Source organism: Camelus ferus, chromosome 16 (genome assembly GCF_009834535.1).
Source record: "Camelus ferus isolate YT-003-E chromosome 16, BCGSAC_Cfer_1.0, whole genome shotgun sequence".
NCBI lineage: Eukaryota > Metazoa > Chordata > Mammalia > Artiodactyla > Camelidae > Camelus > Camelus ferus.
The window spans coordinates 3,861,321-3,885,029 of NC_045711.1; the positions used below are offsets into that span (position 1 = coordinate 3,861,321).

Consider the following 23,709-nt stretch of genomic DNA (forward strand, 5'->3'; position numbering starts at 1 on the left):
GATGCAGTAGGTCTGGGCGTGGCCTGATGAAGACCTGCATGTGTAAGTTCTCAGTACTACTAGCCAGGGACCACAGTTTCAGAACAAATATAAGACAGTAATCCTTAAAATCAGCTCTGAGCAGTTAAATAACTTAAAATCCACACGGCTGAAAAGGGACAGCACTGGGATTCAGGTTTGTGTTTCTGCCTGACTCCAAAAAACCAGTCTTTCTCCATCTAACCCTACTTCATTAAAAGAGAAAGAGATAAAGGATAGTAAGCAGAAGAAGGTAGGAATAATGTTATTTGACATTGGAGACTGGTTAGCAGATTAGGAACATCAGAGCTCTGTTATTCTTGGGCCCCGACTGGGCTCTGGTCTTGACCAGGGTACAGTGAGGCTGTTTCCTGGTCTATGAATCAGAGAAAATAATGCCACCGTTTACCTAAGGTGCTTGGCCAAATTCCAAGCGAACTTTGGGGTAGCCTTTGGCAAATCGAGAGTGAAGAGAAATACAGGATTTGAAAGAAGGTGAAAGGTTGATACCAGAAGGTGATGGTATTAGAAGGTGAAAGCTGATTTGGGGAAAACAAAGAGAAAATATCCTTTCTCATGGTAGTTATGTGATGTAGCAGAAGCTATCTAATGTGTCCTCAAACATGAGAAACAAAATGAAAGCAAACCTATCATTTTCACAAGTCCATGAAGAAAGAATAAATAATAAATAGGAAGATGAGTGACTAATTGTGTTAGATCTTAGATCTGCTCCCCAGACGTTGTCCAACCACATGTAGCCGTGTGGCTGAGAGCATTTGCAGGGTCTCATTCTGTACCATCTCGTGCTTCCGTACATGCTGTCTCCATTCAACTGTATTGTCAATCCCACATTTTAGATATTAAAAACGATTTTATTACTATGGGATGTTTGTGCTGGTTCTGTTGTTCCACTCTGAAATATCCAGGGAAGTGTTGTCCATCTGAAATGAGTTGACTTGGATTTTGCCAGCACATTTTTCAAGAAGAAATTAATGTTTATTGGTCTTAGAAGTTGCTGTTCTGATAATACTCTTCAACTTCGCACTAGTCTTGCTTTTACTGCAAAACAGTCTCCCACCACCAGTGATACTTAAGGCAAAATGCATGTCTACATGGGAGGGTTTGAATATTTAGGGGTGGAATTTTACAGGAAATGTTATTATCTTGAGGACTGTGATTTCATCATGGTAATTTTTTTTTAAACTATCATTTTATTTTTTAAGCAAAGTTAAACCACCTCCACAAATTTCACCCAGCAAATCAATGGGCGGAGAATTTTGCGTGGCTGCAATGTTTGGGACATCCCGATCGTGGTTTGCAAATAATGCAGGCCTGAAAAGGGAAAAAGGTATGTATTTTCACTGAAGCTTAAACTTGCCGTTTGTAATTTTTATTTCTTAAGGAAAATTCATAGCAATTCTCTTTGAATAATCTTGAACCCAATATTCTAGAAATTTTTTTCCCCCACTCAATTAGCATGTCTCTCCTCAGCTACTCAACTCTGAAGGGCTATCCTCTTACTATAAATGTGAGATAAATTGCCCACTGAGTGTTTTTATTTTGCTTTGCTGGTGACTGTATATACAGGTGTACTCAGTGCTATTAATTCCATGCTATTATATGTAGCTTTTACATTTTTCTCAAGCTAATTTCATGCCATTGTCCCTGGAGTGTGGAGAGGAAAAACGTTATCCCCATTTTAGAGATGAAGAACTTGAGATCAGTGAGTTTAAATATTTTAGTTAAAAGAAATATTAGTGGGTGATAGTATCAGAGTTTGAACCCAGGTTTTCTAATGCTAAATCTCTACCTAAGAAATTATCAACTACACCTCTGCCTTATTTATAAATTAAAAGATAAAAAAAACAGACTCCCGCTCAGAAAGAAGAGTCATCTTTTATGGCTCCCAGCCTCCCTTTGAGTTTATATAGTAATTTTTTGTAATCCCTGCTTTGACCACCAGGATCAATACCTAACATGTTTGTATAATTACTGTTGTAGTCTGTGATTCCTTATTGTTTCTGTATAGCAAAGAATGCCTACGTTCTTGGACCAAGTGCTTAATTTTGAATGTTGAAAATTTCCCCTCATTGTAGTGCTATTAAAGTAGGTCACAAACCGAGTTGGTAAGTGAGGTACTTTTCCGACGAGTTCCACGGGCCGCATTGTTCTCGGCAAAATGGCTTTCCTTTGCGCTTAATACTGGCGGTCAGACATCAGCCCTGTCCCCTGTTACCGCCTTTCAGTGACCCTTTCCTTGGAAATGGGATCTCGGGCACAGCAGGCTCTTTACCTAAGTGGGAGAGGATACAGTAATGTATGCAAGCCTTCCATTTTCTTATCCCATCTTTATTTTTTTGTTACCTTCTTAGCTTTAATGATGCTGTTGAACTGACTTTTTGTTATTGGGTAAAGCCCTCTGTGAAGCTCGATTTCAAATGCTTCTCCCTTCTGTTCTAATTACCCTTTTAACTTGCTACTCCTTTATGTCCCACTGACTGGTCATTAGCCATTTTCTCAAATCAGCTGTAATTGATTCCTCTGGCCTAGAGATAAGGTGACCCACCCAGCATTCATGAGTGATTTTATACGCTCCTAGGTTTACTGTAAAACCCGAGATAGAGGACCGAGCCTGTTTTGGTGGTGAGGACATGTGTACTTCTTATAAAGTCATTTGATTAGATCCATATTCAGCACCTGGCCTCCAAGTATGACTGGTCTTCATTTTGCATGTGGGCCAGTGAGCCCGCTGGGAGAAAAGGAGGAAGAGAATTTGGGAAGGAGGGCGTATGTGTTTTTCATTTGTTTGTTTGTTTTAATCCAGAAATGTTAAGGAGAAGTTTTCTCAGAGAAAGTAGATGAGAAGTTAGGCTGATTTAGGCAGACAAAGAGCCTCTCATGCAGTGGAGCTGGTTTAGTCCATCCGGTGTAACTAAATCTTAGTCCACACAGCGTTTTCCCTTTCAGCCCGTCCTTTCTGTCCCACCTGTTATCACTCATTTTTCGTAATCTGGGCCAGGTTATTACATTGCAGGGAAATACTGTAGACTGTAAAATTTGTTTCAGCATATTAGAATTTTGAGTGTGTGTGTGTGTGTGTGTGTGTGTGTGTGTGTATTATATACATAGTTCTTGAAATTTATTGCTTAAGATTTAAAAATATTTTGATAGCATAGAGATTTTCACATTCTTTAGCCTCTACTTATAAAGAGACAAGCTTTAGGCAAGGAACAGGCACCATGTGAAAAAGTTCTTGCCTTCTTTTTTTCTCTCAGCAGCCTCAGGACCAGACTGAAGGGTCAGTAACTTGTAAAAAATGATGCTGTCCTCCTTCCCTGCCAATATCACACATCCAGGTTCTGTTTTTCCATTTGTAGACCAGTCCAAACAAGTTGTCGTTGAATCCCTCTACATCATTAGCTGCTATGGGACCTTAGTGGAGCACGTGTTGGAGCCACGGCCGCTCAGCACTGCCCCCAAGATCAGCGATGACACCCCACTGGAAATGGTGACGTCTCCTCGAGCCAGCTGGACTCTGGTTAGGTAGGATCTCCTTTTGTTTTTTTGTTTAATAAGAGCTTTGTTGACATATAAAATATTAAAAGTGTACAATTTGATAAGGTTTGACATGTATATACATTATAATTAACATTATAAATATATCCACCACCTCAAATGTATTCTCATTTCTCTTTGTAATCTCTCTCCCCTGCCCTACTTCACCCCTGCCTCAAGCACTGAGCCCCAGGCAACCACTCTTCTGCTCTGTGTACTATAGTTTATAATTTGTAGAATTTTATATAAACAGAATCAGAATGTGTACTATTTTTGCCTTCTTTCTCCCAGCAAAATTATTTTGATTTATCCTTGTTGTTATATTTTTGATAATTCATTTCTTTTTAAATTGAGATGCGATTTACATGCAATACAATTTACCCACTTAATGTGAATTTTCACTGGTTTGTGCACCCACCACCACAATCAATTTTCATAAACCCCGAAAGAAACCTGGTACCAATGAGCAGTCACTCCCCATTTTCCTTCAACCCTTCAGCCATAGGCAACTGCCAGATTACTTTCTGTTGGTGTATTTACCAATCTGGACATTTCATATAAATGGAATCATGCAAAATGTGACCTGTTGGTTGACTTCTTTCACTTATCACGTAGTGTTTTCAAGTTCCATGTTGTAGCATGTAGCAGAATGTCATTCCTTTTTTAAGGCCAGATAACATTCTATTGCATGGATATACCATATGTTGTTTATCCATTCATCAGTTGATGGACATTTGCACTGTTTAGCTGTCATGAATTATACTGCTAAGAATATTCACGTACAAATTTTTGTGTGGTCATATATGTTTTCAGTTGTCTTTGATATGTGCCTTTGAGAGTACCTCCCTCTGAACTCTTTTCTCCTTGCATCTTTGTGTTTTTCTGGGACTTTTGTAGGTCTTGTGTTTTTTTGTCTATCCCACATACAGGGCTTTAGTGCTTCCCTTCTTTCTAGTCTCATGCTCACTGCAAATACAGAGTACATTGAGACAGCCATTAAGGGGAATGGAAACTAATATAAATAGATTGGAAAGTTGCCTTGAAAGTGATTCCCCAAGATACAATGGTTAAGCACTATAGAAATGTTTCGTAACACTCAGAGTACTTCTCAAAACTACATAATCATTAGAACCATTATAATCTAGTATAAAGAGGGAGAAATAAAATCTAGACTAAAACCCATTCAATATAGTGTACAATTGTACAGAAGAGACAGAAAAAAAATTGGTCCTGACATGTATAGTAGGAAACAGACAAAAATGGATATGAAAATGATCTCTCTCCGTTTGACATTTTAAAATATTCTTATATTGATTTTTGGAGGCTCCAGCATTCTTTACTACTACTTTACTGCACTGGATTGATCTGATCAATATCTTATTTATCAGGCTATTTCAGAGTGGGCAGATCTAATTAAAATTACTGCACCATCATTGAAATAAGTGGCTTATTTTGGAACTTAGATACTAATTAGATCTATAATAAGTCAATCATTAACTCTGTTTTAAAAATTTTTTTCTTTTTCCAGTTTTATTAGGTAGAATTATTACAGTTCAACTGCGATTAACTGACCATTTTCCCTGCATTATTTTATTTTAAAATATACGTGTATTCTAAGACTAGAGAGCTCTACAATTGTCTGAAATTAGTCAAAAATTGGCTGTGGCATTTGAATTCCATACTTCCTCTCTGTTCTGTGTTTTCAGTGTCTTGTCTATCATATTGGAGGGTCGTCTGCTATTAAACTAATATGGGCTGTCTGTAATTTGTATGACTCACTGCCACCTTTTTATTCTTTCTAAGCAGATGGCCTCATGTTTCAGGTTTCAGCACTCCAAGTTCATTTTAATGATTACAAAGATAGTGTGAGTTTATATCATTGTCTGTAAGTGGTGACAGTGATGGTGATTTACATCCCAGCTATTAAGCTTGAATATTAATATTCTTCTGCTATTTCCTTAGAACTCCTCAATGGAATGAATTGCAGCCACCATTTAACGCAAACCACCCTCTGCTCCTCGCTGCAGATGCAGTGCAGTATTATCAGTTCCTGCTTGCTGGCCGTAAGTAGTTCTCATTGTTTTTTCCCTTCCATACAGTCTTTTGAGCTTTCATCTTAAAATGCTGACTTTTAATGCAACCATGCACGTTACCACTGGTCCGTAGGCCAGAGGCGAGTGAGATATTTAATAGAAATGTAAGTCATAAGCTTTAGCGCACATTAAATATACCTATGCCTGTTCATATTCCCTGGCCATGAGATATACCCCTGAAATTATATGTTGATGGGAAATATCTTGGGGGCTCAAAATTTTTTTTTAAAACTGAGAGTACTAGGATATAATAAAGTTTCATAAAATTGCTATCTATTTCTGACATCAACATTGTTTTGGCAGGGTTTTATTTTTGTAGAATTGTACTTGGAATAATGAAATAGTGATTGCAACTCCATCAGGCTTTTGTTTGTTTACTTTTAGATTTAAGCTTTAACATTTGTAGAGACTGATCTGGGTTCTTTTCTTCACTTAAGAAGGAAGAGAAAATGTACGTTGAACTAGAAACAGCCTTCTTTGTAGGTGAGGCCTTAAAAGATAATTTAATATTTATTATCCAGTTTGTGGTCATAGAATTAAAAATTTTTTACAATTATAATTCAATTTGGTAGAATTGACTGGATCCTTGATTTAACTTGATGGCTCTGAGTACTGCGTATTTTAAGGAAACTTCCTAAAGATCAACATTGACATGTTTTTAATGGAGTTTTGTTGCATCAAACTTATTTTTTTGCCTGCCTGTATTATGCAGCACGAAGTACAATATTTCTAAAACCTTTTTATTTTATGTTTCTAATGTGTTACATGTTACACTGGAAACAGAGGCAGTTCATTGACTTTGCTCTAAAGTTATGAAACTTCATAATTTTAACAAATAGTTGGCATTCTTGCTCTCTTACAAACTTGAACTCACTGACTCTTCTAGCACATATTTCTTGGGTGACTTCTATGTGTAGGGCACTTGTGGTTTAAATGTGAATAGAATGTTGCTTCTGTCCTCAGAGAATTCACTATCTAACTTGAGACAGGAGTTTAATCAAAAGGTAAAAGAAAATGAGACGGGTGCATCAGGGAAGGGTGACACATTGAAGTATGAGGGCAGGACTTAAGTTGCCAAAGCTTTCACAGAGGGAGGGATATTAGGTAAGTGGTTTTCTGGTTCAGGAAGCAGAGTCCATAAAAGTTGTTAGGTTCTAGGCTCTCTGAGCATATATTTAACTTTTTCCTATGACTTGGAAAAAACATGACATTTTTATAATATCAGTGTTTATGAGGACATCTCCCCCTACCTCTCAACAGGGGTGAAAATAACTAGTTGTTGAATGAAGTTGGTTGACTCTTTCAGAATTAATACTGGTTTTCTTTGTTTACTTATTTTGATAGGTCTTTTCAGTAGACAAACAGTAGCAAGTTCCAAAGACGTGAGAAAAAGACATGGGGAGAAAAAAAGTAACTATCTCTGTTCCTTAATTTTTTTGTTCTGGCGAATTAAATTGATGGATATGATTTTATATTAACAGCTCGAATCCCCTTTGTCCCGTTCTTAGAACTGCAAAAATCCCCAGGTGCACGGTTGAAGAACCACCACTGTCGGCAGTAGCAAGCCGTCAAATGTTTTCAAGCCCCGTCAAAACTGCGTGTTAGAAAGATCACTCTGGCAGTGTTGTAGTAAGAGGTTCGGAGGAGGGGGCGGGGTGGAGGCTGGGTGATCCTGGAGCAAGATGAGAGGGCTTTAATTAAGGTTGTGTTAAAGAGAAGACAGGACAAACTGAGATGTTGCTGCTTTGGACTAGAACAGAATTAGACAACCTGAAAGAAAATCATCAGTGATGATTCTACAGTGTGTAAATAAAATATGTGTTGTAATGCATTTCATGTTAGGCCTTTTGAATTCCAGGTGCATTAGCATTGGGATAAGGATGAAAAGGCCTGGTTTTTAGTTCCAAACCACCTCTCAATAACTTGATAAATGTAAAATATCAATAAAAATATTTGCTCTTAGAAAGGTAGTATTATGATCAATGAAGTGATGCTAAACTAACATCCTTTAAAAACTGTAAAACAATCTATACACTTAAGCATCATTCTGAACCTTTGTTTCTTATCTCAGAAGTGCCTGATTTCAAATAATAAACTTCAGGTACTTCACAATGGAATGTCTGTTCTGACTATGTGCTTCTGAGTATGTTGCAAGATCTGTTATCTAAGTGACAGATGTAATTAATATGTTTCCTCTTACCTTGTGAAATGTTACTATACATAAAACTTAATGGGTTAAAAGTACCTAATAGATAATTCTGTAATGATTATTATATTGCTTCTTTACATTGACAGTACAGACAGATTTAGCCTGTTTTATTTTTATTTTTATTATTATTATTATTACTACTACTACTTTTTTTTTAAATGGAGGTACATGAGGATTGAACCCAGGATCTCGTGCATGCCAAGCATGCGATTTACCACTGAGCTATACCCCTCAACCCCAGCCTGGGTTTTAAAGTCATGTTTTCTTAAAATAGAGAAAGGCTATTTGATTGAAAGTCCTGGTCATGCTAGTATATTACATGACTGAGGCAATTAAATACCCAGAACATGGACATCTGCATCAGAAGAATAAAAGCTGAAATACACTTGCTAAGAGCCAATGATGGGGCCAGTTTAGAGAGAATGCCTCTACCTGCCCATCTTTTGAGCCCTTTATGCAAATTAGAGCCTCATTAAGAATATTTTCTTATTCCTTTCTTGCCTTCTCTCCAATTCCCCGTACTGAAGCCAAATGAAAAGATGTTGTGACCTCTTGAAACACAAGTATACAGTACCTGATGGCAGGAAGTTTTTTGTTTTACTTAACTGCATTGAAAATCACTTCTTATTTCCCAACTTGCAGACTATTGATAAATATATTACTAGAAGTATTTTCAAATATAACCATTTGGAGTAAAACTCTAAAGCGAACTTCACAAATGTTGCCAACATTTTCTTTGATTGTATTCGGATCTGTGGATCAAGTGAAACAGACTTGCACAAACTCCGGAAATTATAATAATAGTGGACAAAGAATGATGGAAATGGAAATGGGAAAGATTCTGTCTCAAGTTGAAGAGAGTAGGAGAGCAGGATGTTTAGCAAGGAATCCCCACTCCCCTTTCAGCCCTGTAGTCATAATAAATACACTGCTAGTTGATAAACAACGTTCTGCGTATGTGGCAGAAGGGTGGCTGCTAGGGAGGGAAAGGGAGACCTGCCTGGAACACTAAAGACTTCTTACCTAAATTTAGCGAAGTAAGTAAAACCCCGAAATTTTGTATTCTTAACTGTAGTCACATTTCCTACCTATAGTAATTGAATGGAATGATACAAAATTGAGCAATTTTAGTGTATCTTAAATTGACTCATACGAGAGTGCTCCTTACAAAGCCACTATGGAGGTGGTGATGACTTCTTTGGTATTAGGATGAACCGTAAGAAGTTGCCATTTTGAATAAGTAAAGTCATATGGTTTGAGCAGATCGATTAGGTTATATGCGTGAAGTGATGTGCAGGTGGTAATCTAATTTCACAGTATAACTCAGTAAAGGTAAAAGTCAGGCATCTAATATCATAAAGAAGGCTTTGCCTTGGTCTCATAAGAAATCTTGGGAATAGTTTATAAAAAGATTATAGCAGAGAAGATTAATGATTTTTGTGTTAACAGTATTTTTTTCTTCCTTCATAAATATTGCATACTATAGTTACCTTCCCTAAAATAGGCATTTTATTTTAGTGTATTCCTTTGCCCCAAACAAAGATAAACATTAGACGGGCCTGACAAATATCCACCAGCTTTGAATATGATCCCAAAGGAGACAATACTTTTTCTTTAGAGCTTCCCAAATTGTAAATTAGAAACAGGGCTTACTGAGCTGACTTGGGAAAGTTTTATTTAGGGGAAAATAATGTTTCCTCCTTTTCTCTCAGCTATTTTGGCAGCAGCAGTATTTTGAAGTTGTTGACATTAACTAGCTCTGTTGGGGGGAGGTCAGACTTTGAACTTCTTTCTGAGATAATCTATGGGTATGTGAGAAGTTCTTCTCGAAACGCTCCCTGAGTTTTTTGTTTGTTTGTTTGTTTGTTAAATTGTAACAAAGGACTATTCAACAGAAATATAACTGATACACAATAGAAAGGTGACTGGGATCCATAGAAACTCCCTCTATTGGGGATATAAGTGTGTTTCTCTACCTTCTTCTAAAGGCATTATAGGAAAGGTGGGGAGAGCTTTTGATGCCAGGATGGAAGGGAATGAAGAACCCTGAAAATGGTTAAAACTGTATGTGGGTTTTTTGGTAATTATCTAAGTGTCTTTAAAATATAAATCACTGTTAAGACAAAAACAGTATCAATGCATTGTGATCTTTAAAACACATACGTGTGTGTGTGTGTGTGTAAGTGTAATATATGACAACAGTAGCATAAAGGCCAGGAGTGCGGGAAACGGAATTAGATTATTGTCAGGTTTTTATAGTATATGTGACTTCAACATCACTTGAAGGAAAACTCAAATAAAAAGCAACCTATGCCAAAAAAGGAAATAAAATTTAAACAACCCTAGGCATATCAGTACTAAAGTCTAAATATCCTAATAAAAAGTTAGAGATTGTCAAATTTGATTAAAAAAATGCTGCCAAGGAAAAACACTTTAAACCCTCAGTTGCTACATTAATATCAGACCAAGTAGAACACTGCACCCAACAACAGTAGACCATACATTCTTTTCAAGTGCAGAGGGAACATTGATCAATATAGATCTTCTGGGCCATTTGAAAACAAATCTCAATAAATATAAAAGCTCTCAGGCCATACAAAGTATGTGTATTCTCTGACCACAAATGGAATTAAATAAGTAATGATTAACACATCTCTGAAAAATCCAGAAATGTTTGGAAACCAGACACTGTACTTCCACATGATGCAAAGTTCACAGGAGAAATTAAAAGGGAAAATTGAAACTATTTTTCACTGAATGAAAATGAAAACAGAGCACATCCCTATCTTAGTATTGTCTTCCTATTCAGGGAGAAAAAAAAGTAGATTGAACTATAAACCCATGCAACACATTGAATGAATCTCTGGGACATCATGAGAAGTGAAAAAAAAAAGCCAGTCTCAAAACTTTGAATACTACAAATCTCAAAGCACCAAGAGGAAATAAAGATCCCATTTATATAACATTTTCGGAATGACAGAATTAGAGAGATGAATAATAGATTAGTGTTGACCAGCGCTTAGAGGCAGAGCGTGAGGGAAGGTGTCGAATGTGACTCTAAAGGCTTAGGTAGATCTTTGTGGTGACGGGACAGTTCTGTATCTTGACTATAGTAGAGGTTACACAAATTAATGTGAGTGTGATAAAATGGAATAGATCTATACACACTCACTCTCCTTGTGTCTCACACAAAATGAGCGTATGTAAAATTGTATACGTAAAACTGGTGAAGTCTGAATAAGGTCTGTGAACACTTCCCTGGTTTTGAAACTAGGTGCAGGGTGTACAAGACTCCTCTGTGCTATTTTACAACTTCTTATGCATCAGAAGTTTAGAGAAGATAGAAAAATGTGTGGGACAGCACCAAATCATACTCAGGGTGATATTGCGATCTGTTGTTTTATTGGTTTCACAATTCAAGTGGTTTTCAACATGTTGATACATAAAGAGGGGGAGAAAGTGTTGGTCTCCTTACCATAGTCATTATCAGTGCCCTGGAAAAGCAATTAAATATGCAGCAATTTTCCGAAGTGCTGTCTTTTGAGTGTCACATTCGATTTAACCTAACATCCTGGATTGCATCGCTGTTGTGGTATGTACCAAGCATGGTGGAGGGACTCAACAATATTTCCTTGCATTGTCCATAATAAATATTTGCCCAAGAGTGGGTAGGGTGGAAGGGGAAAGAAAGAAATGTTTTTCTTCTGTAGAGGAAACTTGTAATGTAGGACTTATTTATAGAGTATTTATAGTCCATTGTTGGCCATTGGGTGTGTCACACTGCTCTGTCCAGGTCTGAGTATCTGAGGTAGTTAAGAAACTACTTCAGATTGAATTATGTTTGATGGATTCTCTTATTTCTACTTAACTTTATGAACTGACACATATCCTTCCATGGAGAAATGATTTTAGTGACATGAATGATGTTTTTTCTTCAAGAAACTAGAACTTTGAGAAATACTGACCTCAAATTTAGCCATATGTATGTTGTATAACTTGGGGAATATTATGAAATGTAATACCTCTTCTTCGTCAATGGAAAGATGTCATATAGGCAAATGAAAGTACCCCAAGCAGTCCGCAAGCTTCATAAATGATGGATTGAAGCATTTAGATTAGATGGCCCTCTTTCCCTCTTCCTTCCCTTTGTTTTTATGGGATATACGCTATCTGGTGGTGCCCATATCTTTAAATAGATCTTCACACGTATGCAGTAGTTCATTGGGTTTCTCTGTCATTGTTGATTTGTTGTTGAATGTTTCACATCAGACGCCCTTTCTATTCCAATATAATGACCTGTACTCTATTCTAAAGTAAATCTTGGCATTTCTGTCATTTGCTTTAGAATTTATCATTTGGGAGAAAATGACAGTTTACATGTCAAACCACCTTCCTGTCATAATTGTTCTTAAAATTGAAATGAAACAAAAGGGAAGTTTTAATAGAGGGCTGTTTGGTACTTTTAAATATCTCTCTTACTTTATTTTACAAAATTTTAAGTGATATTGAAACTTACAGTTCTTCTAGTTTCTTTTATGACATGCTTTTTTCCCGGGTACAGTTGATAATATTTTCCCATTGATGATATTAATGTTCATTGCCATCAGATTGGAAGATTTTGACTGGGATGAAACACTGATTATGGTGGATTAAAGAAAAATAATCTGTTGGTCATTAAGCCTCTAGTCCACGAGTACTTCTGCTTCTGATGTCATTTACTCTGTCCCACCAGAGTTTAAGGTTCTTATAGTCACACACCACAGATACATACGGAATGTGCATTTTGTTAATTACGTAGTGGGGATATAGGATGGAGGGTCTGAGGATATCTGTTTGCCCTCTCCAAAAATGGGGCGCTAAAACAGAATGGTCTGTGGCTGCCTACCTGCGATCATGTAATGGGTTGATATTGGCAGGAGCTTGTGGTTTGATGTGCCATCACTTCCATCAGTCAGGTTAATTGCTAACAAATGACTGAATGGGAACTTAGGGGAAATGCTACAGCCGTCTGCTCTGTCAGTGGTAACGGGAGTTCTGGCGCCATTTCAGGGTCACTATTTGTATCTGTCTATCAGAGTTAGAATACAGTTGTTTCTCTCAGTTTCAGCCTTCTCTATAGAATTTCTCTCAATTGTTTGACTCCATTAAGTGTGCAGAGGAAATAAAAGCCTGAATGACCAATCCACCAGGGGCTATGGATAGACCCTTTCATTGTCCATACTCCGAGCACTGCATTAGGTCTCATTATCCATTTATAATAAGCGACCTCTGCCCCCTGGGTCATTGAAAAATATTCAGTGTGCTTTTCTGACACATAGGGCACCTTTCTCAGCAGACACATCAAACAATGGGACGTCTGCTAGTCTGGAGGACTAAGACACATTGCAGGTTTTTAAATACACAGAGATCATTCCGCAATTTGCTCTTGCATGGTTCATAAATGGCCTATGGGAGCCTGATGTCTGGAAGATGAATGTAACGTTCTTTCCTCTTTGCTTTTTCTTCTGTTAAAATTTTTGTTGTTGTTGTTGCCATGTTTTTCAATTTTGTTTTCTGTAAAGAATTTGGCTTCATCTCTGCGTTTGCATTTCCTGATAGAGAAATTTGGGAAAATTTGGATGTAGTGAATCGAGAGAGTCATCACCTTTGGAAAGCATTTGTCAAATACGGCCAGGGTAGCTCTGGAGGTTATCTTTGACATGTCAAAAACCCGTCTTCTGTTCCTGTGCTCTGCCCAAAATGGTAGTGATTAAATACCCTGCTGAAAAGTATGAGAAAGGATTTGACACATCCTTGGTCACTCTAGTCCAGATTTCTTCTGTGATGTAAATTTGGACCACCTACTAGAAAGCTCTGCTCATCCAGTGGTTCTGTGTCCTGCCCCTGGTGCACAGACAGACTTTGGAAAAGGTGGTGGTACCATAGTGATTAGTGGATGAAATGTACTTCATCCAGTATAAAATCAAAAAACTGTCGTGTCCAGAGCTTCACACTGTGTAAATTGAAGGGTTACTAACCATGTGGTCTCAACTCAGTGCCTTGTTAGGTACAGACAGGAGTCCGTCATTTCCCTGAAGTGTGTTGGGGCAGGAAAAAGTAAAACATTGAGAGTCACTTCTAAAGTAATTCATATGAAGAAACTTTGAGAATAGGGGAAAATATTGATAACAGTACTTTTTTTTTTGCGGGGGAGGGGGTAAGTAATTAGGTTTATTTTTTTATTTTAATGGAGGTACTGGGGTTTGAACCCAGGACCTCATGCATTCTAGGCCTGTGCTCTACCACCGAGCTATACCCTCTCCCCAATAACAGTACTTTTTAAGATGCATACATTTCGTTAGTAAAGCCTTGTTGCTCTGTAAGAAGCTTACTTAGTTTGCATTTAGTATCGCATCTGTTGGCTTGCTCACTTTATTAAAAATATATGAGTCACAAAGGCATTCAAAGAAACCCAGTTTATTACAGTGAATTAGCAGCCACACTGTCTGGTAGAAGCCAGGTACCTATTTCAGCAAAGCAGTTTTCCTGTTACGTGATGTATATGGCATGCTCTCGGATACCGGGACACAGAGGTGTTACCTCCAAACAATGACCGTTGAGTTCCAGCACAGATTTTTCTCTCCAAACCAGTTATGGAAAACCATGTAGTTGTCAGAACTCTCCCCATGACAAGAATTAATATATTAACTGGATTATAGCACCATTTGACAAATTGCTTACTAAATACATCAAAATTGATTGGCCATTCTGTATTTGAATTGACAAATGGCTGCATTAGGAGAAGGAGGGAAATCCATTAATTATAGCCGCTCTCAACCATAGGAAATATAATCATATAAATATAGATTTTGCTAAAACAGAAATCTCTGCTTTATGGTGGTGTTGCTTATATGTGTCCCTGCACCTCATTGCCCTTAATAGAAGCGCTGCTCTTGGCCACTGCCCTTTAAGTAATAAAATAATAATAACAATTTCTGCTGTTATGTGTTTCAGGCTCTCCTGACTGCATAATAGTTTTTAGTTATTATTCCAGAAATGTAGGGCATACCAGGGACGCAGCCTTTCTGCTCCGTTCTCAACTTCACCTCTGTTTGTCCGTCTTGCACAATATTTAAGTCAAAAAGCTTTACTTTTGCTCTGATGGTGTGTAAGCTTTTATCACCACTGAATTTCTCATTTCTAGAAAAAAAACGTTTTCTCATGATCTTTCTCATGGAAGGCAACCAACCGAGTGACCAAGGCGCGAGGGAGGTGGGTGAGTGCCACGGGCTGCCTCTGTCCGGTTTGAATCTGTTCTCCTAATTGTTGTCATATGACAGGAGGCTTTCCGCCATGTGATCCTGAGGAACTTGGTGGAGAGACGAGAAACACTGAATTGCCTTCATTGCCTTTACACCATTAGTTTCTTGCCTTTTCTACTGTGCTTTCTTTGTCTTTCATGACCACAAGAAGAGCATCAGAACCGTCTGTGATGTCAAGTCTGGGTCAGAGCTGAGATTTATAATGAATATTTTGGGGCTAGTTTTTTTTTTTTTTTCTTCTTCTCTTGGGCACTCTGCTGCCTTCCAAGGCTTTTTTTCCCCCAGGTGCTAGTGGTCCTTCCCAACTTATGTCATTTATACCTTTAAATATGAAACCAAATCAACTATTTTCTAAAATGAAATCTTCTAATCCCTCAGAGATACTATAGAGAATGTAAAATGCGGCCCCAGGGACTTTGTTTTCTGTTACTGAGTGTAAGGCTTCCTTGAATGTCTGTAACTTCGTTGTGTTGGGACTTCTGGTCAAAGTAATTTTTTCCCCATTGTTTGATAGTTTTATATGGTATCTCTGATCAGGATACATAGATGTTTATTAAGATGAGGAAAATGATTATATTAAGTTAAGGAGACATAGAATGCAGAAATCACAGAGACTCTAAATCAATGATACAGTTTATATTAGGGGATAAACATCTCTCAGCTGTTTCACATGAAAATTTTGATTTAAAATTGTGAACCTCACAGAGAAAAAAATGTGACAATAAATATATGTATGTTCATGTATAACTGAAAAATTGTGCTCTACACTGGAATTTGACACAACATTGTAAAATGATTATAAATCAATAAAAAATGTTAAAAAAATAAACTAACAACAACAAAAAATAAAATAATGAACCTACTTACTAGGTAAAGACATCATGAATTGAAGCAGTTTATACTTCAGGTTAAGAACATGGTCTGTGGAGTTTGCGGTTCTAAATTCCATTTCTGCTGTTTGCTATCTGGGCGACACTGGGCACCTAACTTAACCTCTCTGGGCTTTAGTTTGCCTGTCATTAAAATGCGAATGAATAATAGCTACCCTTACCAGATTGTCACTAGATTAATGAGATAATTCATCCAAAAAGCTCCACGCATTATCTTAGATAGAATGAAAACTTACTAAAGAGAGCTGTTGATTGTAGGTGGTGTCAACAGAAATAGTATCCTTCTCCTCCTTTGAGGTCTTTCTTGCCTCTCTCAATCCCAAGTGTTTTGTGCCTGAGATACGGCCAGGCAGCACAGCTAAAGATGCTTTGCTGTTAACACGCAGCAGTGCAGAGAAAACATTTGTGCTCGATCATATCTCTTCTCTTAAGTGGTCATCTGGACAAGTATGGCTGTGTTCTAATGTGAGCATTTTCAAAGCTATAGAAAGAGATTTTACACAGCAATTCTCATTTATTGTTGCCAGTTGAAAATTTCTCTTAGATACATTTGTTTTGAGCATCCTCATTCCTGTAGTAATTTATAGGGAGTGAGATTTTTCTTGGTGTCCACTGCATTCTGAAAGGCTCTACTCTGCAATTTCTTTCTGATAGTTGTCTTAAGACTGATACTTTTACCTAAAAAAAGGTAATACTGTCAACCTCTAGACAACTGAAATGCCAGAAGAACATTTGATTTTCTGAGATTATCCTTGGAACCATTGTTCACTGTTCTAGGGAGCCTTTTTTTTTCACTCAATATTATTTGACGTTTATAATAAATGTATGTTCATATAATATTCTTAGGTGATTTTCCAAAAAAATGTTTAGAAAGCAATGAGAGAGAGGAAGAAAGAGAAGAGAGAGAGAGGGAAAAAGGAAGGAAAAGAATGAAAGAAAGGGAGGATGGAAGGACAGACTGTTACAATTTGCTATAAAGGTTAGAAGTTAGTAAACTAAAGCTAAAGATATTAACGTGATGATTCTCCCACATTTAGTGCCCCGTGAAAACAAAATAGTCCTGAACACTTCACACAGCTCATAGTCTTGCCAAGAAAACAATCAGTATGACTCTGTCCCCCTTCAGGTAAAGAAATCTTTGCTCAGTTTTTTTTTTTAACATTCACGCAATAGTCTTTAAAATGTTTTTTCTTTTTTTTAAGTTGAGTTATAGTCAGTTTACAAAGTTGTGTCAATTTCTGGTGTACAGCACAGTTTTTCAGTCATACATGAATATACATATATTCATTTTCATATTCCTTTGCACTGTGAGCTACGAGACCTTGAATATATTTCCCCGTGCTATACAGTATAAACTTGTTTATCTATTCTATAGATACCTGTCAATGTCTATGAATCTCAAACTCCCAGTCTGTCCCTACCCACCCCCCCACACCCCCTGCCAACCACTGAGTTTGTATTCTATGTCTGTGAGTCTGTTACTGTTTTATATTTAAGTTCATTTGTCCTCTGTTTGTTTTTTTTTTTTTTGAAGATTCCACATATGAGTGATATCATATTGTATTTTTCTTTCTCTTTCTGGCTAACCTCACTTAGAATGACATTCTCCAGGGACATTCAATTTGCTGTAAATGGCATTATGTTGTCATTTTTATGGCTGAATAATATTCCATTGTATAAATCTACCACAACTTATTTATCCAGTCATCTGTTGATGGACATTTAGGTTGTTTCCATGTCTTGGCTATTGTAAATAGTGCTGCTATGAACATTGGGGTGCTGGTGTCTTTCTGAATTAGGGTTCCTTCTGGATATATGCCCAGGAGTGGGATTGCTGGGTCATATCATAAGTCTATTTTCAGTCTTCTGAGGAATCTCCATACTGTTCTCCTCAATGGCTACACCGAACTGCATTCCCACCAGCAGTGTAGGAGGGTTCCCTTTTCTCCATAGCCTCTCCAGCGTTTATCATTTGTGGACTTTTGAATGATGGCCATGCTGACTGGTGTGAGGTGATACCTCATTGTAGTTTTGGTTTGCATTTCTCTAATAATTAGTGATACTGAGCTTTTTTTCATATGCTTATTGATCATTTGTATGTTTTCATTGGAGAATTGCTTGTTTAGGTCTTCTGCCCACTTTTGGATTGGGTTGTTTGTTTTTTTCCTATTAAGTAGTGTGAGCTGTTTATATATTCTGGAGGTCAAGCCTTTGTCAGTTTCATCTTTTGCAAATATTTTCTCCCATTCCATAGGTTGTTGTTTTGTTTTGCTTATGGTTTCGTTTGATGTGCAAAAGCTTGTAAGTTTAATTATGTTAAAATTTTTATTATGGAAATGTTCAAACATACACAGGAGTGCAGTGAATAGTATAATGAATCTACCTATTACCCAGCTTGAAGTATTAACAACATTCTGCCACTCTTGTTTCTTATGTTGTTATTGTTATTATTTTTAATGGAGATACTCGGGTTTGAACCCAGGACCTTGTGTATGCTAAGCATGTGCTCTACCACTGAGCTATTACCCTCCCCACTCTTACATTGCCTTTAAATGTTTTAATGTATGGTTGATAAAATATTATGAGAAAGCCACCCACTATGGTATTTTTTTAAGCTATGAATACTTCAGTATGTATCTAATGAGAAGAACTTAATGAGAAGGAGGTAGCTCTTTCCAGGAGTTGTATGTCGTGGAGCAGTAGAGGGATGACTAAGCCTTGGAAAATGTTCTCTTGCGTTTGGAAAGAGAGAAAACCCTATGGTGTTTGTAGGGTGGTATTCTCCATCTCATTCTTTTTTTTTTTTTTTTTTCTCTCCATCTCATTCTTTCCCCAGTCCTCTTGGTTCTATGAATTTTCTGATTTATTTAGAGGTAAAATCTTAAACATTTAATTTCCCTCTTCTATGGAATACATCATGGATCCTTAGTGATTGTTTGGGAGGATTTTCAATTATGTTCTTAAAAGTATAGGTTGAAGACATTGATGTCTTCCACGACTAAAAGCTTTTAACTCTCCATGCCAAGAGAGCTTTGCCTCTTTTGCTTAGGCAAGAGAAAATCTGTACTTAATTCCTCCTGCTGTATAATGATCTGGTCTTAGCTAGTATGTAACTAGATGATAAATAAGTGAGGCCTGGAAGAAGCTGCATTAACTCTGCAAAAAATGATTTTTGCCATTTTTACAAACAACTCCCTCCCCTTTATTTCTGTTTGGCAGACTTTGTCGTGGAGGCTGGACTCAGTACTCCTTGCTCTTCAACTGTGCCGTTGTAGGTAGGGTAGAGAACCAATATGTTTCCAATAAGTGGCCCATCACCTACTTGTACAAACTGGTCCATTGCTGACCGAATGCAGTTTAATGATCCAAAACAGTGATTTTTTTTTTTTTTTTTTACCTTCAGGATATCAATTCAAAATAGTTTCTGCATGACCTCTACTCATCTTAGTCTCCTATAGGAGACATTCTATTTTAGAGTGTTCCTTGAATTTAGAATAGAGAATTGATTATTCCTGGAAGACGTGCATCTAACACACAAGGTTAGCTGTGAGAATAGTTGCCACTATTGAAAGATTACAGCTCATAATTCTACATAGAATTAGCACTAGGGAGCTTCTAGCTTACAGCATTTGGTCATTTTCCTCAACAAAAACATACACTACCATATGTACTTGAGCAGTTGCTAAAAGCTGGTCCTACATTTGATATGTGTGTGTGTGTAAATACAGAGATAATGATAAACGGATAGATGTGAAGTGAGCAAGAGAAAGCATGTATATAAACACTACCATTTCCCTTTTTAAAGAAAATGTTACAAAACCTAAGAAAATAGGGGAGGAAATGCACAACTCAATATGCCGTGAGCTCAACTTTTGTTTCATGCCTTGGTTTCCATCATTCGTTGATGTGCATCTGATTTCTTTGTATTCCTTTCTTGACTTCTTGGAATGACTTCACTAACCATATTAATTGTAGTGTGCTTATTCCACAACTTCATAATGATAAAGTTTAAAGTAGGTACATGGAAGACACAATTTAAAAGGTACCAAGGAGTGTTTTGTGGAAAATGAGTCATTTCTGTCCCCAGCCATACCCATTTCTTCCCATGAGGTAATTGTTGTATAAAGGTGAGCTTTGATAAGAATGGCTTTGTTGTTATTTAGACTTATATGTCTGGGTAGATTATCTCACCCTTGGTAAGACCAAGTTGTTACCCGTAAGTTACAAGCAAGATATTATACAGACATAATATGAACCTTTAAAATAGTAAGGGTGCACTGACTTTTCTAATTATCTTTCTGCCGTTTTAATGTGTATGTCTGATAGTTGTATTATGAATTGAGTTGCCGTGATACACATTAAATTGTGTACATCTTTCCAGGCCTATAAACTCTACCTTGACCTTAACTGCAAATGTTTTGAAGGGATTGTTGCAGTTTATTCAGTTCTCAGATGCTACTTTGGGACCATTTGAAATTTTCAGTGGAGTAGCTGATCTTGCTGATAGCATGAAGCCATTATGTTTTATTCTTTCTCTCCATTTTATGATATGGAGGGTTACATTGAGGAGCAAAACTGAATTGTGAACCCTTCCAGACTACCCCTAGGTGTAACTTGTCCAGATGCTAGATGTCAGATGACCATTATGGTAGCAGGAATAACAAATGAAAGCTCCTTAGTTTATGTCTTCTGTGGGAGTATTATATGGTACTTAGGGGGTAGGGAAAAGGAGACGGAGCAGGGCGGGGAGGAGATGCGCCCAGTGTTGTCAGTTACCCGGTGAAATCTATTATCTCCGAGGCAATGAGGATGTCATTTTTCTAATTATATATTGCCTGTGACTGTTCTTCTGGGAATGTGGAATAAAAGGAAAGTGAAACCAGAGAGTTACAATGACGGACTGTTAGAAAACTTTAATAATTAATTAGGGAACATCTCTGGTACCGCGGGGTCAGGGTGCAAGAAAGACCATTGATCCGTTTAATATATAACGTAGGTGGAGCTTGTTCCCTTGTATTTGTTGTAACACTCCCACTGCTGTTGCACTGCTACAAGAGATGACTGCTGATGAACAGAATAGCCAGTAACATTTAGTGCGCTTGCTTAATTATTCTGTGAGTGAAATTCAGCGAATTCCTTTATATTTAAATTGAAACATTTATAAATAAGAGAGACAACTTCTTTCTAGACTTCACTAGAGATAGAGTTGCTCCTTAAAAAGAATAAGAATGCTGCTTACATCTTAAAGCATTAAATGTGTGTTATTTTTGACCTGAGAGCCTGCTCCCTTTTTAAAAAAAAAATTTAAAAATTATTTTTTAAAAGGCCAGAGTTTAATTTTCACCAGTTTGTATGAAAACATAACTTTTTAAAATTTGCAAATGTTTGATTACCAGTGTTTACATATGTTTTTTGGCTGCTGTATTTTTTCCTCTTTTGTGAATTGCTTGTTCATTAGGAATTGCCTTAGACAATTTTGCTTTTGGATTACTTGTCTTTGAGCCTTTCTGTTTAAAAGGCAAGTCAGAGTTTCTGTACTAAGAAACTACATTCCCAAGCAGCATTTCTTCCTCAGATCCTGAATGCTTCCTGATCAGAAACAGAGTTTGGTCAAGAGCCCTCTCTTACCATAGGGCTGCTATATAAATGCTGTTTTTAATAAGTACCAAAAATATATTGAAGTTTGTCCTTGCATGAGAGTTTATCACTGTTGGCCTTTGGGTGAACTTTGAGCCTGAGCTGTTTCATTCAAGGCAGCATGATGTCATTTAACTCACAAATTTCTCTGTTGCTGGAAAAAGGAATGTTGTTCCCCTAAATAACCCAAAGAACTGAACGCTGCTGGCACATTACTCACCTCTCAGGGCGCCACTAAAGACTTCAGCATGGTCCGTGCAGGATCAGTGGGGGTTTGGTGGGGAGTAGGGGAAGCTCAAGCTGTGTTTGGTCCTGACTCTGAAGACCACTTGGTTCTCCTGTGCACTCCGCTGCAGTAGGACCCAGCTCACACTCACTTCTCCAAGTCAAAACCTGTGGATCCATTTTTGCTTTCTCATATTAAAAGATTCTCTTTCTAGAGCTAATATGAGCATATTTTAGGTATTTCAACAGAAGCTAAAGCGGAGAGCTGTATCTCACATAAGAAACTAAATACCGTTGGGATCAGCATTTCTACCCTTATTTGAGAAGTAGATTTCCCCGAGTCCAGTGATAGTGGGAATCACTTCAGTGTTCAGGAAGCAGCTTTTCAGCACCTCCTAGAGCTGGGGGCATGAAGCTTACCAGCAGTGGGGCCCGTAGCTGGTTAGCAGCTACGTCCTCTGAAGCCTCCAGAGCCCCAGCAAAGAGAATTCACTGCTGGGAGTTCAGGAGATGCAGGGAAGAACAGAGCAAGAACATAACAGAATCAAATAGACTTGCCCTTCTCTGGGTTCATGAATAAGCACTGCTCATTGTTCAGCATTATGCTTTGTGTCAGTTTATATTAAAAAGGATGCTTATAACCTGTATGTGGTTAGTCTTTTAACTTTCATATGCATTGTCAGCTTTTTCCTCTCATTGCTTTAAGGGCAAACAGTGCTGGGAGCCAATAATTATTCCTTTTACTCTTTATCTTAACAGAGCGTTTAGGCCCTATGGACCTTGTTGTAAACTCCATAGTTAGGAGATTTGATTTTTTCCTGAATATCTAAACCATGCCCAATATACAAAGAAAAGTAATTACCTGTTCTCATATAAAGTATATTCAGTATATTACTGGTAAAAGTTTACCTTCTGTCTTTCAACTGGAAGACAAAATTTGTTGCAGATGAACTTAGATTATTAAGATCTAGGTGTTACTTTTTGGGTATTTTAGAGAGAATTTGATTCCTTTGAATTGAAAGTATACTTACACTGCGTTGGAGAGAACACCCTGGAATGGCAAGAGGTTTAAATTTCTTCAGGACTTGTAATAACTCATTCTTGGAATCTTGATTCAAACCTGTGTGTCCTAACCTTCAAGTATTTGTATTCATTCTATTAACCTGGATTAAAAAGGAGACTTTAGAGTGTCACTTTAGATATCTGTTAATACAATGTTTATAACTCTTTAACTTAGTAATTGTTATTTGAACAGCTTGATACTTTGTATGTTTAACAGCATCTAAATACTTTAAGCTTTAACTCATAAATAGTCTATTTTATGTGGGTAATTTGTAAAAATTCTATACTCACTGGTCCTTATATTATGGTGCAAACATCAAAAAATTCAAAACCAGAGAACTCTCCCTAACTACTTATGGGTTTGAGAAATTATATTATGAATTGACATTTTCCATTTTGGAAATTGAGAATTTTGTTACATGGGTTCAGATTTAGGGACATTATCAAAGGATCATTTAATCTTTCTGTTCATAATTTTACTTAGGTGGTTTTTCGGGGGTTTAGATTAACAGGACTAATTTGCAAAGGTCAGCGCTGAAGCAGATTTGTTTTTGTTTGCTTTGCACATAAACACACATAAAATATATAAATATATTCATAGAAATACACACATATATACACACACACACACACACACACTCATACATCACTGTAAGACAGCAAAATACACTTAGTGATTTTTTTTTTAGCTTTTATTTACTCACGAGAAGCATGATCTG

The 23,709-nt window shown here is 37.2% G+C and overlaps 1 protein-coding gene and 1 non-coding gene across 25 annotated transcripts in view; one reads left to right on the forward strand and one right to left on the reverse strand.

Annotated features, from left to right (window-relative positions):
• BCAS3 (BCAS3 microtubule associated cell migration factor) overlaps positions 1-23,709 on the forward strand; it is a 483,031-nt gene that overhangs the window by 205,801 nt on the left and 253,521 nt on the right. For 12 of the 24 annotated variants that reach the window (XM_032498340.1, XM_032498338.1, XM_032498348.1 and 9 more), the window contains 4 exons: positions 1,242-1,366; positions 3,396-3,561; positions 5,536-5,636; positions 7,011-7,076. In XM_032498340.1, the coding sequence (XP_032354231.1) occupies positions 1,242-1,366; positions 3,396-3,561; positions 5,536-5,636; positions 7,011-7,076 (458 nt within the window). The remainder of the gene's footprint in view (positions 1-1,241; positions 1,367-3,395; positions 3,562-5,535; positions 5,637-7,010; positions 7,077-23,709) is intronic. The other 12 variants (XM_014552809.2, XM_032498344.1, XM_032498346.1 and 9 more) reach the window with 1 other exon arrangement.
• TRNAS-AGA lies at positions 14,103-14,174 on the reverse strand. The gene has a single exon. It is a non-coding gene; the product is annotated as a tRNA-Ser (tRNA).